The 16,369-nt window shown below is 41.1% G+C and overlaps 1 protein-coding gene and 1 long non-coding RNA gene across 2 annotated transcripts in view; both read left to right on the top strand.

Annotated features, from left to right (window-relative positions):
• LOC133259038 (uncharacterized) overlaps positions 1-2,079 on the top strand; it is a 157,792-nt gene extending 155,713 nt beyond the window's left edge. Inside the window, exon 3 of the long non-coding RNA XR_009740242.1 lies at positions 1,849-2,079. This is a non-coding gene — a long non-coding RNA (uncharacterized LOC133259038). The remainder of the gene's footprint in view (positions 1-1,848) is intronic.
• Positions 2,080-14,803: 12,724 nt separating this feature from the next.
• On the top strand, positions 14,804-15,619 carry LOC133259044 (small ribosomal subunit protein eS6-like). The gene has a single exon (XM_061435984.1). It carries the CDS (start codon positions 14,824-14,826, stop codon positions 15,571-15,573), a length of 750 nt encoding a protein of 249 aa, XP_061291968.1. The 5' UTR covers positions 14,804-14,823; the 3' UTR covers positions 15,574-15,619.
• The last annotated feature ends 750 nt before the right edge of the window (positions 15,620-16,369 follow it).

Here is a 16,369-nt window from a genome sequence, read left to right as displayed (position 1 = left end):
TCCACCATCCCCTTCTCCTCCTGCCCTCAATCTTTCCCAGCATCAGGGTCTTTTCAAATGAGTCAGCTCTCCGCATCAGGTGGCCAAAATATTGGAGTTTCAGCTTCAACCTCAGTCCTTCCAAAGAACACCCAGGACTGATCTCCCTTAGGATGGACTGGTTGGATCTCCTCGCAGTCCAAGGGACTCTCAAGAGTCTTCTCCAACACCACAGTTCAAAAGCATCAATTCTTCGGCACTCAGCTTTCTTTATAGTCCAGCTCTCACATCCATACATGACTACTGGAAAAACCACAGCCTTGACTAGACGGACCTTTGTTGGCAAAGTAATGTCTCTGCTTTTTAATATGCTGTCTAGGTTGGTCATAACTTTTCTTCCAAGGAGTAAGCGTCTTTTAATTTCATGGCTGCAGTCACCATCCACAGTGATTTTGGAGCCCAGAAAAATAAAGTCAGCCACTGTTTCCACTGTTTCCCCATCTATTTGCCATGAAGTGATGGGACCAGATGCCATGATCTTCGTTTTCTGAATGTTGAGCTTTAAGCCAACTTTCTCACTCTCCTCTTTCATTTTCATCAAGAGGCCCTTTAGTTCTTCTTCATTTTCTGTCCTAAGGGTGGTGTTGTCTGCATATCTGAGGTTATTGATATTTCTCCCACCAATCTTGATTCCAGCTTTTTAAAAAGAAAAATACTCAAAAAAGTTCTCATTTTCAGAAACTTTTAGAGCAGCAAAAGTTTAGTAAATACACTTTTATTTATTTAAACTCAAAGATTCATAGATAATAAAATAATTTGTTGAACAAATTTGAAACTACCCTGTGCCAAATGCTGTTCTAAACATTGCTGATACCACTGTGAACAGGACACACAAAGTCTGCTTTTGTGACCTTACATTGTAGTGGCGAGAGGCATTCAGTCAACAAATAAACATGAAACATGGCAGAAGGTGGTAGTGTGACCCCCAAGTAGGATAAGAGAGTTAAGGAGTGGCAAGAAATGCTTTCCTAGCAAGATTATATTTGAGCACAGACCCGAAAGAAGTAGTAAAATCAAAAACACTTGGTTATCTGGGAAAAGAACATTCCAGAAAGAAATACCAATAAATATTAAGTGGGAGCAAGGTTGACATGTTTGAAGAATAGTGAGGCTTTGTGGTTGAAGCTGAGGAAGCGAGGAGAAGAATATAAGAGATCCAAGGGTTTCTGTGGTAAGAGCTTAGGGTTTTCTCTTGAGTGGAGTGATTAGAAATTTTTGAGGGACTTCTCTGGTAGTCCAGCGGTTGAGAATCCAGTCTTTGAATGCAGGGGACATAGCTTTGATCCCTGTTTGGGAAACCAAGATCCTACATGCCATGGGGCAACTAAGCCCGAGTATCTTGCAGTGAAAGATCCTGCATGCCACAGCTAAGACCTGACACAGCCAAATATACGAGCAGGAGAAATGAAGTGATCTGAGTTGTATTTTCAAAGCATCCCTGTGGAAAACAGACAGGTCAGGTGGGAGCAGAAAGACCAGGTGAAAGTTGATGGTGGCATAGATCAGGGAGAAGTGGTCAGATTCTGGATATATTTTGAGGGTAGAGAGGGCATGATTTCCTGCTGAACTGAATGTGTGGGGTGAGAGAATAAGGACTGAGGACTGACTCTAAGATTTAGCCTGATAGGTGCTGTCTTGATAAAAATCCTGCTCACAAATTCCAGTGTGGAGGCAGAGACTGGGGGAAAGGGAAGGCTTTATGGGAAAAAGGGAAGGCACTTTTCAAGACGTTCATTCTAGTGGTAACTAAATTCACGATGACCTTGCACGTGCTACACTTACATGTATTCCTTCATCTTATTTTCACAGATATCCTGTGGAATGTCTATTACCATCTCCGTTTCACAGACGAGGACATGGTTGTAAGTGGACTGCATAACTTGTCCAAGGTCACACAACTAGTGAGTGGCACAGTCCCTATTTAAACCCTGACTCCAAACGTGGGTTCCAAACCACTCTGTTACACAGACTTCAGTGTTTCTACTCTTTCATCCTTTTAGAGTAGGGCTAACACATTAATCTCCACAGGCCAAATCTGGCCTTCTGCCTGTTTTTTTATAGCTCATAAGCTAAGACTTTTTTTTTAATCAAAAGAAAAATATTTCATGACTGTTGAAAATTATATGAAATTCGAATTTCATTATCGATAGATAAAGTTTTATTGGAACAGAGTCATGTCCACTTGTTTACCTAATACCTATGGCTATTTTCAGGCTCCAGTGACAGAGCTGAATAGTTGCAGTAGAGACCATTTGACCCACAAAGCCTAAAATATTTACAGTCTGGCCACATACAGAAGACGTTTGCCAACCTCTGGTTTAGAGACTGATTTCTGTCCTAACTTTTATGAAACGCCTTTCTTGTGAAACATTTCTATTGAGTTAATTTCTCTAGTGTCAGGAAGGTACCCCTCTGTGGAAGTTTGTTCAGTAAAAGATTAATTACTCATGTCGTTTTAAATTGAAAATGCAATACACGGTGGAAGTGAACCCAGAGTCAAAATAATGGTAATAGCCTTGATGGTTCGCTCTCTCCTTGCTGTCTCTCTCTCTCTTTCTCTTGCTGTCTCTTTCTCTCCTCTCTTCCTCAAATACGGGCTAAATACCACTCAAATAACCTGTACACTTTGGGCTTCCCAGATGGCACTAGTGGTAAAGAACCCACCTGCCAGTGCAGGAGATGTAAGAGAGAAAAGTTCGATCCCTGGGTCAGGATGATCCTCTGGAGGAGGGCTTGGCAACCCTCTCTGGTATTCTTGCCTGAAGAATCCCTGTGGACTGAGAAGCCTGGCAGGCTACAGTCCAAAGGGTCACAAAGAGTCGGACACAACTGAAGTGGTTTAGCACAGCACAGCACAACTTATACATTTCAGGACATTGATAAAGCCTGCTATTTTGAAATTATTAAAGAATTTAGGGTCTCTTTTCGAAAATTTTAAGTTCCCAAATTTCTAGCTTTGGAACTATATCACACACTGAGATATGGACCCAGTCAAGTTTCCTTCTACTGAATGCCAAGAGTGAATAATCCTGATAACATCGATCAAGGGACAGTAGTCTATAGATGAACAGTTACTTTATTTCCACCAGAAACGAATTATGTGAGGTCTACAAATATGGTTCTCCCAGCAAAAAGCTTTGTAATGATCTAGTGTACAGGGAAATCATACAGAAAACAAGATAAGAGCTACATACGGAAGGAGAGTGTTCAATCTGTGCCAAGAACAGAAAGGCTCTCTTAGTCACAGTTTTTATCTGTGAATCTAGAAGCAGCTGATGTTGTGAAGCCCAGTGTGTTTGTGTATTGCTATGATTTTTCTTGCTTTCTCTTTCAATAAAAATCTATTTTATCTGAATTGAGCTGAAACAGCTTTTCATCCATGCCATTTTTGACTCAGAAAGAGGTGATAAATCCCATCCTTAGACTAGACTTGAAAAGAGACTTACCTGAATTGCATTCGAATGTGAATGGTAATGTTACAGACTCCTCAGAGAGCAAAAACACGACCTCTGTGGTCATGCCCCATTGCCTCTTGTCACGCTCAACTATATCTTACATATAAACCATAATGTAGACATTATGTGTATCTACTACTTTTTCATAACGTTTTCTTTTGGACCAAAACTTTTGTTTAAAAATAATTGGACCAGTCTTGGTGTGGGGGGAGGGAGGGGGTTGCATACGGTATGATTCCATTTATAGCTGTTTAGTTGCTAAGGCATGTCCAGCTCTTTTGCAACCGCATGAACTGTAGCCCGCCAGGCTCCTCTGTCCATGGGATTTCCCAGGCAAGAGTACTGGAATGGGTTGCCATTTCCTTCTCCAGGGGAATCTTCCCGACCCAGGGATCAAAACCCACATCTCCTACACTGGCAGGCAGATTCTTTACCACTGAGCCAACAAGGAAGCTCCATTTATATAGCATTCTCTTTCTTGACAGCTTTTATTGATATATAATTCACATGCCATACAATTCACTCATGTAAAGCATACAATTCACTGGTTTCTAGTAGATACAGAGATGCACAGCCACTGCCATATTGACACTTAGAACATTTTCATTAATTCCCCCCAAAAAGCACTGCACCTTTCAGCCATCACCATCCTTTCCCTCCCATCCCACCCAGCCCTAGACAATCACTTAATCTACTCTCTGTCTCCATAGATATGTCCATTCTGAACATTTCCTAAATGGAATCATCCAGAATGTGATCCTTTGTGGTTGGCATGTTTTCAAGATACATCCACGTTGTGATGTCAATACTCTTACTTCTTTTTATTGCTGAATAATATTTCACTGTATGATATAGCCTGTGATACTTTTTAAATGACAAAAACGATAGACCTGAAGAATAGATCAGTGGTTACCAGGTGTTAGGAGTGGTGATTGTAGGGGCAGGGGATGCTATGACTGGCTATAAGAGGATAGCATGAGGGGTCCTTGTGGTAGAACTGGTAGTTATCTTGACTGTAGTGGTAGTTACACAGATCTACTGATAAAATGTTATAGAATTAAATACACACACGAGTACATAGAAATAGTAAAATCTGAATAAGATCACTGAATTATAGCAGTATCATTTTCCTCCATCGGATACTGTATGCTAGTTATGCAAGATGTTATCTTGGGGAGAAACTGGATGAAAAGTATACAGGATCATTGCATTATTCTCTATGACTGCATGTGACTTCACAATGATCTCAAGATAAAAATGGAAAAATAATAAAAATAGAAATATGCCTTCCAAGAATGCAGAGTAAGGACCTCTGAAAATTCATTCCTCTATAAAAGGAAAAAGATCACTAGCAAAATTGGTCAAAATCAACTTTTTCAGAACTCTAGGAATTAACCAAATGCTTGTAACAATTTGAGGAGTGCTTATTCAAGAAAAACACTCAATCGTGGTAAAAGACTTTGAGTTTTGTGGCACTTTAACCTACTCTCTTCTCATCCTCCTCTCCCCAGCTCCAGGGTAGCCTTGAACAAACCTGCAATCATGGTGAAAAGCAATAGCAGCCACTGAAAGGGATAAAATGTTGGAGCTTCCCCAATGCTCCATTGCCAAACAGCTGTCATTATGTGACCTGTCGGGCAGTTCCCTGGAAATTCCCACTCACAAGCCTTCTTTTTTTTTGATGCAGCTGATATTAAGAGACTTACTCCCTGCTCGTCTTTCCCTAAATTCTACCCCCAGCATAATCTGATGGAGAAACAGATCTATTAGACATCCTGATAATGGCCACAACTCAGGTCGTTTTTATTTCAGTCTGATTCCAGCATCCTGTTCTCGTTCGGTGGGCAGGCAACTGATCCCCTTGAGCATTCTGTGCTCCCCATGGCAGCCACATATCCTGACGCAAGAAGCTGAGGCTGCCACAGATTCTAGAAGAGTGCTTGGGTTGTGGCACATGATTTCAGTATAAACATTGGGTTCAATTAACTGCTGCTAAGTCACTTCAGTCGTGTCCGACTCTGTGCAACCCCACAGATGGCAGCCCACCAGGCTCTCCTGTCCCTGGGATTCTCCAGGCAAGAACACTGGAGTGGGTTGCCATTTCCTTCTCCAATGCATGAAAGTGAAAAGTGAAAGTGAAGTCGCTCAGTCGTGTCTGACCCTCAGCGACCCCATGGACTGCAGCCTTCCAGGCTCCTCTGTCCATGAGATTTTCCAGGCAAGAATACTGCAGTGGGGTGCCATTAACTGCCCACCCATTTATTCAATATGCCTTTGTTGTACACACTCCGCATACACATTGCTTTGTACAAGGTGATGGAGATATGAAGAGGAACATGATGGATGGGGGATCCTGGCCCTTATAGACCTTTCCTCTGGAATGGAAAGTTCTCTGCCCCTGGGGTCACTACTTCACTTCTAGAGTGGAGCTGGTTGTCGCTCTCAAACCTCATGTTCCTGAGACCAGAAGGATGGGAGAGTCCTCCTTGCCCCTCAGATGCCATCTGCAGGCTTTATCTCTCCCACCTTCCTCCAATAGTCATATCATCAAACATCTTGCTGTCCAGATCATTGCGCCTTAGTCACTGATGACTTTAATACCTGCCTCATTCTCTGTTCTTTCATCTCTACTCCTGTTTTTACTTTTTGACAACTTATTCTGTAGGTTCATGGATAATGCATCCGAGACAGGGTGAACCTCTTATTTCCTGTGTGCTTTCCATAAATTTCTCCCCTCTCTTGCCCTCTCTAGAAACTTGAAGGCTGTTTTTCTTTCTCACAGCACACAGAGAAGAAGAAGCAGACTCCAAGGAGCATCTACTGCACATGTGAGACAGAAAGATCCAGACATGTTGTTGAGTATGCTGGGGCTCCAGGAAAAGGAAAGAGAAGGTATGCGGATGGTTCACAAGGAAGAGGAAAGTCTAGGAGGAGCAGAGTTCTTGAAATGGGGAAAGAAAGACCCTTAGTTGAAAGAAAAAGGAAGTGAAGTGGACAGGACTTGGTACTGAGCCATCCTTACATGGGAAGGAAGCTCCCACCCACCGGGGCATCCTGCTGTTCCCAGGCTTATATTGTATCCTGGAGCAGAAGGTGGGGAACTTGTTCATCTTGTATGGGGACAGAGCCACAGAGGGAAAACGCATACCTACTGACCAAGATGGAACCAAAGAGGATCAGATTAGACTTTCCTAAGCCCTGTGCAGGTTTGCCAGGTGGCACTAGTGGTAAAGAACCTGTCTGCCAATACAGGAGACATAAGAGATGTGGGTTCGATCCCTAAGTCAGGAAGATCCCCTGGAGCAGGGCATGGCAGCCTACTCCAGTATTCTTGCCTGGAGAATCCCATTGGGCAGAGGAGCCTGGAGGGCTACAGTCCATAGGGTCACACAGAGTTGGACACGACTGAAGTAACTTAGCACGCACATACACAAGCCCTGCACAGCCCTGACACACCCCACTGCCACATGTTTGTGTCATGGCCTTAGTTCCTTGACCTCTCACCGCCAATGATCACTTCCTCAGCCTACTTCAGATGCCCACTATCATGATGACAGCCTCATCATCAGCCAAGACCAAACCTGATCCGCACCCTAATATTCTCTTCCTAGCCATCACCACGCACACCTTGAAATCCGCATGAACTTCCTGGTCTCTCCCTCCCTCTGTTCTCTAGCAAAGCCCCAGCCTAATTAAAACCAACCCTCAGCCTGATCTGTGCCCATCCCTGAGCAGCGGAGGAGTGCTGGAGAAAAACATACATCCCTGCTAAATGAAGAGTCTCACTGCAAATCATAAATCACAAATCACAAAAGGATACCCTTCACTAACCAGGATCTTATTTTACATCCCTGGTGTATCTGCTTTCCCAGCTCCAAAATGGCTGTTTTCTACCCTCTTTCCCGTCAAATTCCCTGTGTATGCCCCTCCCCCACCTCACTTCCTCACACAAGCATTCTCTAAGCCTTCCTTCACCAAAGCGACTGTCTTCTCTGCACACACCTCACCCCACCAAGCTCCCTGCTAACTCATCCTCTTGGGCCCCAGATGCCACCCTCTTTCTTGTTCTTAAGGGCCAGGCTCTCACCATTCCCCCAACTCTTCTAGACTTTTCCTGCCAGCATCCAAACATGCTGTAATCTGTCCTATGAAAAATAAAATCAAAACACCTCAAATGACCCCAGAATACTTTTCAATTCCCCTCCTGTTTCTCTGCTCCCCTTCAAAGCAAAATACTTTGAAGGTAGTGGTTATAATCACAGCATTTCCACAACCTCTCCTCAACACACTCCATGCAGTTCCCGTCCACAGCATCCCACCAAGACCCCACCATGACCCCGCATGGCCTCCACCATTGCCAACTCCACCATCATGTCTATGTCTTCATCTTACTTACCCAGCACTGGATCCAGCGAACCACTGCAGCTTCCCTCTGCCCCTCGGAAGTCTGAAAAGATAATGTCAGAGCTTCTACTTTCATCATTTTCTTTTCTCCAAACAAAGTAAGGAAGAAATTAAGCTTTACTATTAAGTAATACCTATTTTTATATAGGTGCCCCCACTTGGTTGCTATATCAGACAATTAAGTGCTATACGTGTATGCTATACCAGACATACACATATGCTGCACAGGGAATGCTAGGGGATGCTCCATAATCAGAGAGGTTTCTGTAGGCTCTCATATATTTGTGCACAGTTGATGGGTTTACAGATTACATTATCTTCTTTTATTTTTTTTCCTAATTTTATTTTTAAACTTTACATAATTGTATTAGTTTTGCCAAATATCATTATCTTCTTTTAAAAAGTGTTTTATTGTGGTACAGTACTCTTGCCTAGAAAATCCCATGGACAGAGGAGCCTGGTGCAGGCTACTGTCCGTGGGGTCGCAAACAGTCAGACATGACTGAGTGACTTCACTTTCTTTCTTTCTTTATTGTGGTAAAATAGACACAACATGAAATTGACCATTTCAACCATTTCATTTATTTGTTTAAATTTTTATTGGTGTATAGTTGCTTTACAATGGTCTGTTACTTTCTGCTGTACAGGAAAGTGAATCAGCTATACATATACATATACCCTCTTTTTTGGATTTCTTTCTCTTTGGGGTCACCACAGAGCACTGAGTGCTTGAGTACGTAGCACAGGAAACTTGACTGAGCTCCTGATACAGTAGGTTCGCATTAGTTCTCTATTTTACACATAGTGGTGTATACATTGCTCTTAAAATGCCCCATGTAGTGGCATTAAGTGCATTCATATTGTTGCACTATTATCACCACCATCTATCTTCAGACCTTTTTAATCTTCCTCAACTATACCCAGTAATTGAACTTGTCCTTCTTTCCCCTTAGCCCCTGGAAACCATCATTCTAATGTCTCTCTCTCTCTTTATTTGACTACTCTAGATACCTCATAAGCAGAATCATACATTATATGTACTTTTGTGACTGACTTCACTTCACCTCATAATGGTTCACTGTAGTCCATATAATCCAGTGGATAAGCATAATGAATAAGATTTACCCATATTGTAGTATTTATCAGAATTTCTGTCCCTTTTCAGGCTGAATGATATTCCATTTAATTATATGTATATAGTACATTTTGGTTATCCCTTCATCTATCAATGAATATTTGCTTTGTTCTGGCTTTTGGCTACTGTGAATAGTCCTGCAGTGAACATGCTGCACACATACCTGTTGGATCCCCAGTTGCAGTTCTTTTGGGTATGTACCCAGACGTGGAAATTCTGGATCATGTGGTTTTTCTATCTTGAATTTTTTGAAAATGCACCATACTGTTTTCCACAGCAGCTGCACCATTTCACTGTCCTATCAGCAGTGCACAAGGATTCCAACGTCTTCACATTCTCACAGTTACTTTGGTTTGTGTTTTTGGTAATAGCCATTGTAATTGGTGTGAAGGGGTATCTCACTGAGCTTTTCATTTGCATTTCCCTAATTACTAGCAATATTGAGCATCTTTTCATATACTCATTGGCCATTTTTGTATCTTTTTGGAGAAATGTCTATTCAAATCTTTTGCTCATTTTTGAAGGTCATTTGGGTTTTTTTTAGTTGTTGTTAAGCTGTATGAGTTCTTTATATATTCAGGTTATTAATCCTTTATCAGATGTATGATTTGCAAATATTTTCTCCCAAAATGTGGATTGTCTTTTCATCCTGTTAATAGCATCTCTGATACACAAAAGGTTTAAAAATTTGATGAAGTCTAATTTAACTATTTTCCCTTTTTTGGCTGTATTTTTGGTGTCATAGCTAAAAAATCACTGTCAAATCCAATATCATGAAGATTTTCCCCCAAGTTTTCTTCTAGAAGTTTTATGGTTTCAGGTAATACTTTTAGGTCTTTAATCCATTTTGAATAATATTTTATGTGTTGTAAGATAAGGGTCCAACTTCCTTTTTTTAAATTGGTGGTTGTTCAACTGTTGTGATTTGGCTGTAGTCATGAGAGGAAGTGAGCTTAGGGTTCTTCTACCCTGCCATCTTGTCTCCTGAATTTTCCAACTTCTTTCTTTTGCACCTGGATATCCAATTTTTGTAGTCCTGTTTGTTGAAAAGACTGTCGTTTTCTATTGACATTCCTGTCAAAAATCATTTGACCATATATGTAAAGGATCATTTGTGGTCTCTTCTATTCTGTTAACCTGTATGTCTGTCTTTATGCCAGTACCACACTGTTGAAATTACTGTAACTTTGTAGTAAGTTTGAAATCAGGAAATACGACACCTCCAGCTTTGTTCTTTTTCAAGATTGTTTTGGCTACTCAGAGTCCCTTGAAATTCCATATAAATTTTAGAACAGATTTTTTTCTGTCTATAAACAGCAAGGTTCTAATGTATACTGGAGTGGGTAGCTGTTCCCTTCTTCAGAGGATCTTCCTAACCCAGGGATCAAACCCATGTCTCCCACATTCCAGACGAATTCTTTTTTTTTTTTTTTTTAAATTTTATTTTATTTTTAAACTTTACATAATTGTATTAGTTTTGCCAAATATCAAAGTGAATCCGCCACAGGCATACATGTGTTCCCCATCCTGAACCCTCCTCCCTCCTCCCTCCCCACACCATCCCTCTGGGTCGTCCCAGTGCTGAGCCACCAGGGAAGCCCAAGAGTACTGGAGTGGGTAGCCTATCCCTTCCCCAGTGGATCTTCTTGACCCAGGAATCAAACTGGGGTCTCTTGCATTGCAGGTGGATTCTTTACCAACTGAGCTATCAGGGAAGTTATTGGGATTTTGATAGGGATTGCACTGAATCTGCTGATCAATCCTATAGTTTAGGTAGTATTGATATCTTAACAATATTGCCTTTCAATTCATGAAGACAGGATGTCTTTTCATTTATTAGTGTATTCTTTAATTTCTTTCAGCAATGTTTTGTTGTTTTCAGTGTACAAGTCTTTCTTTCACCTGCGTGGTTAAGTTTAATAGTAAATATTTTATCCTTTTTGATGCTATTAAAAGTGCAATTGTGTTTTAAATTTCCCTTTCAGATTGTTCAGTGTATAGAAACACAACTGATTTTGTGTGATGATTTAAAATCCCATGACTCTCCTGACTTCGTCTATTTGTTCTAACAGATTTTCATTGTTTTGTTTTTTGTGGATTCTCAGGTTTTCACTTATTTTTGAGTCTTCCTCTTCTCTCTTGCTCTCTTAAATCCTCTACATGCAAACAGTCACCAATTCATTTCAGTTTGTTTTGATTTCACAATGTTTCTAATATGTGACACTTTCTTTAGTATCATTAAAATCCAGTGTGATTGAATGAGTATTTGTATCCACAATGTCTAGGGCAATGTGTGAAGAAATTATTTTCTAAAATAATCCTCTCATCTCTCTTTCCCACTCAAACCTCTAGGAGCTCCATATAGCAGTAGAGGCTCTAGCCTTCTCTCCTATCATCTCAGAGGCAGCAGTGAAGCTTTGGGTTCAGGAAAACTTAAGGTGGAAGCAGATATGCTGCTCACTAACTGTGTGACCATAGGCATGTAATGTAGACCCTCCTTGGAAACTGATGTTGAGAATAGTAATAATCTCAGAGGGTTGTTTTGGAGGTATCTTAACCCATTTGGGCTGGTGTAACTAAATATTGCAGACTGAGCAGCTTATAAACAACAAGAATGTATTGCTCATAGTTCTGGAGGCTGGGAAGTCCAAGATTAAGGTGCCAGCATGGTCACATTTTGGTGAGAACACTCCTTCTGGTTCATAGCTGTGTCTTTCTCTGTCTTCACGTGGTAGAAGGGACTAAAGACCTCTTTTATAAGAGCACTAACCCATTCATAAGAACTCCACCCTCCCAAAGGTCCCCCCTTCTAACACTGTATCATTGGTCCCCAACCTTTTTGGCACTAGGGACTGGTTTGTCAAAGACCGTTTTTCCATGGACCAGGGTGGGAGGAATGGTTTCAGGATAATGCAAGCAAATTATATTTATTGTGCACTTTATTGTTACAACATTGTCATGTATAATGAAATAATTATATTACCATAATGCAGAATGTGACGGGAGTCTGAGCTCAGGCTGTAATGTGAATGGTGGGGAGTGGCTGTAAACACAGATGAAGCTTTGCTTGCTTGCCTACCACTCACCTTCTGCTGTGTGGCTCAGTTCCTAACAGGCTATGGACCTAGGTACCAGTCTGTGGCCCAGGGGTTGGGGACCCCTACACTATCACATTGAGCATTATTATTCCAGCATGTGAATTTGTGGAGAGCCACACAGACATTCAGACCATAGCAGGAGGCTTAAAAAGGATGATGAACATAAAGAACTTAGTAAAACACTCCCCTTTTGCCTTCTCTCTTTCTCTAAAGCCACAAATAGGATCAATCTCCTGAATCCTCTTGGTCTTTATTACTCCTTTGGCTCTTACCATCTATTACCTTGTACTGTTTATTATCTTTTTATGTGTATCTGTGTTATCTTCCCCACAAAATTTATAAATTCTCTAGAGGCTGAGAATTTGTCTTTTCTCTTTTTCCCTTTTCTTGTGCTTGCGTCATGTTGTAATACAATGCCTTATACATGGTAAATGCTTAGTCAATATTTGCCTTTTAATTATTTGACATAATGAAATCCTTTATTGCTTGGTTTCCATTTTATTTCATGGAGTTCTCCCCTCCACACTTTGATTTTAAAAAAGCTGACAACTTTTAAAAATAGCAAACAAAAAAGTAATGAAGACATCACTATATCCTGGAAGACTACGTATATATCAACCAATATCTCTATCAAAAGTGGGAAAAACAAAGGTAGACTAGGGTTACCAGATAACATACCCAGTTAAATTTGAGTGTGAGATAAAAAAGAAATAATTTTTGTTAGTATAAGTATGTCCCATGTAATATTAGTTGTTTATCTGACATTAAAATTTAATTAGGTGTCTTACATTTTTGTTTACTAAATATGATGACCCTACCATGAAGGCTTTAATTTTTTTTTAAAAAATTGTGAATAAGCATTATTCTATGTTAAATGAGAATATTCCCATGTGCTTAAAAGAAAATGTTTTGTTTAAAAAAAAGTGTTTTATGTTAAAAAAATACAGCTTGAGACATCATTATAAAACAAACTTTAACCACAGCTGTGATATTATGTGGACAAGATACGTGATGAAAAACCTAATAAACAGTAACGTTAACTGAAATATCAACACCCATTGCTTTTGAATATAAATGAAAACAGTGATGTTTCCATAAAATGCAACTCTATACTAAATAAAGAATAGGTTGGGCTTCAAAATCTTTTATAGTGAGTGTATAAAATGATCATATTTGCATATCTAAGCCTTCTTGGAAATACTATTGCTCTGCATGTAAGACTTAGAACTTACAGGACAAATCTGGAGGAAAATTAGAATTATCAGTGGCATGAACAATGGACTGGTTCCAAATTGGGAAAGGAGTGCATCAAGGTTGTATATTTTCATCTGCTTATTTAACTTATATGCAGAGTACATCAATGTGAAATCCTGGGCTGGAAGAAGCACAAGCTAGAATCAAGATTGCCTGGAGAAACATCAATAATGTCAGATATGCAGATGACACCACCCTTATGGCAGAAAGTGAAGAGGAACTAAAGAGCCTCTTGATGAAAGTGAAAGAGAAGAGAGAAAAAGTTGGCTTAAAACTCAACATTCAAAAAACGAAGACCATGGCATCCAGTCCCATCACTTCATGGGAAATAGATGCGGAAACAATGGAAACAGTAACAGACTGTTTTCTTGGGCTCCAAAATCACTGCAGATGGTGACTGCAACCATGAAATTAAAAGACACTTGCTCCTTGGAAGAAAAGCTATGACCAACCTAGACAGCATATTAAAAAGCAGAGACATTGTTTTGCCAACAAAGGTCTGTCTATTCAAAGCTATAGTTTTTCCAGTAGTCATGTATGGATACGAGAGTTTGACCATAAAGAAAGCTGAGCACCGAAGAACTGATGCTTTTGAACTGTGGTGTTGGAGAAGACTCTTGAGAGTCCCTTGGACTGCAAAGAGATCCAACCAGTCCATCCTAAAGGAAATCAGTTCTGAATATGCATCAAAAGGACTGATGCTGAAGCTGAAGCTCCAATACTTTGTCCACCTGATGTGAAGAGCCGACTCATTGGAAAAGAACATGATGCTGGGAAAAACTGAGGCAAGAGGAGAAGGGGACAACAGAGGATGAGATGGTTGAATGGCATCACTGACTCGATGGACATGAGTTTGAGCAAGCTCCAGGAGTTGGTAGTGGACAGGGAAGCCTGGAGTGCTGCAGTCCATGGAGTTGCAAAGAGTCAGACATGACTGAGTGACTGAACTGAACTGTCCTGTCACTACTTGCTGCTGCTGCTAAGTCGCCTCAGTCGTGTCTGACTCTGTGCGACCCCATAGATGGCAGCCCACCAGGCTCCCCTGTCCCTGGGATTCTCTAGGCAAGAACACTGGAGTGGATTGCCATTTCCTTCTCCAATGCATGAAAGTGAAAAGTGAAAGTGAAGGCGCTCAGTCGTGTCCGACTCTGTGCGACCCCATAGACGGCAGCCCACCAGGCTCCCCGTCCATGGGATTTTCCAGGCAAGAGTACTGGAGTGGGGTGCCATTGCCTTCTCCGTATCACTACTTAGGTGAACATAAATATAAATTGTACCTGTCAGCTGTATTTATTCAAGATGTCAGTGAGAATTTTTGTAACACTGAAGAACTTTTGGACCTAGTCTTCATTTTGGTGCCACGTTAGAGTCTAATTTGTTTTTAAAAGTCATTACTCCTCTTTTTCGTGGCGCCTCGGAGGCTATCGGCTGCTTCAGAATGAAGCTGAACATCTCTTTCCCGGCCACTGGCTGCCGGAAGCTCATTGAAGTGGACTATGAACGAAAACTTCGTACCTTCTATGAGAAGCGTATGGCCACAGAAGTTGCTGCTGACGCTCTGGGTGAAGAATGGAAGGGTTATGTGGTCCGAATCAGTGGCGGGAACCATAAGCAGGGTTTCCCCATGAAGCAGGGTGTCTTGACCCATGGCCGAGTTCGCCTGCTACTGAGTAAGGGGCATTTCTGTTACAGATCAAGGAGGACTGGAGAGAGAAAGCGCAAATCTGTACGGGGTTGCATTGTAGATGCCAATCTGAGTGTTCTCAATTTGGTCATCGTGAAAAAAGGGGAGAAGGATATTCCTGGACTCACTGATACTACAGTGCCTCGTCACCTGGGTCCCCAAAGAGCTAGCAGAATCCGCAAACTTTTCAATCTCTCTAAAGAAGATGATGTCCGCCAATATGTTGTGCGGAAGCCCCTAAACAAAGATGGTAAGAAACCTAGGACTAAAGCACCCAAGATTCAGCGTCTTGTGACTCCACGAGTTCTGCAGCACGAACGCCGGCGTATTGCTCTGAAGAAACAGCGTACTAAGAAAAATAAAGACGAGGCTGCAGAATATGCTAAACTTTTGGCCAAGAGAATGAAGGAGGCCAAAGAAAAACGGCAGGAACAAATTGCCAAGAGACGGAGGCTGTCCTCTCTGAGAGCTTCTACTTCTAAGTCTGAGTCCAGTCAAAAATGAGATTGTTCTAAGAGTAACAAATAAATAAGATCAAACATCAAATAAATAAATAAAAGTCATTACTCGTTTATTATATACTGATCAAAATGACTAAGCATGCCTACAGTGTCCCTGGTGAGTCAGTCTTGCTTTAGACTTATGACCCAACCAAATAGTTGCAACCAGTGTAGGTCAGTTCATCCCATCCTCCCGCATGAACTGCTAGGTTCTACAAGGTGAAACATAAAGCTTGTGATGCATGTCGTAGCTTGCCTCAAGAGCTGGCTATTCTCCTATGGTTTGAACTTAGGCATTTCTCCAGTTTAATTGATTGTTTTGTTTTAGGAATCTGATCCATAATACAGTAGGTTATTACCCTTGAAGAAGGAAAGGAGTTTTCTTTTTCAATTCAACCATATTTATTGAAAACTTAATATGGGCTAGGCACTATTTGGAGAAATGAGCTAGACAGACAAAATCAGGCTCTCATAAAGCTTGCATTCTAGTGACTGAAGTCACACAAAAGAAACAAATAATGAATGAACAAGGAAGATAAATAACTAAGGGACTTCCCTGGAGGTCCAGTGGTTAAGACTTCACCTTCCAATGCATGGGGTGCAGGTTTGATCCCTGATTGGGGAAGTAAGATCTCACATGCCCTGGGGCCAAAAAGCCAAAACATCAAACGTAAGCAATACTGTAATAAATTCAATAAAGACTTTAAAAAATGGTCCACAAAAAAAAGATCTTTAAAAAAATAAACGAAGATAACTGAGATTGGTAAACGCTAGGCAGAGGGTTGAATGGGGGGGGGGGA

This window comes from Bos javanicus, chromosome 13 (assembly GCF_032452875.1).
Source record: "Bos javanicus breed banteng chromosome 13, ARS-OSU_banteng_1.0, whole genome shotgun sequence".
Lineage (NCBI taxonomy): Eukaryota > Metazoa > Chordata > Mammalia > Artiodactyla > Bovidae > Bos > Bos javanicus.
Note: the sequence above shows the minus strand (reverse complement) of the source record. Positions and strands in the feature narration are given on the sequence as shown.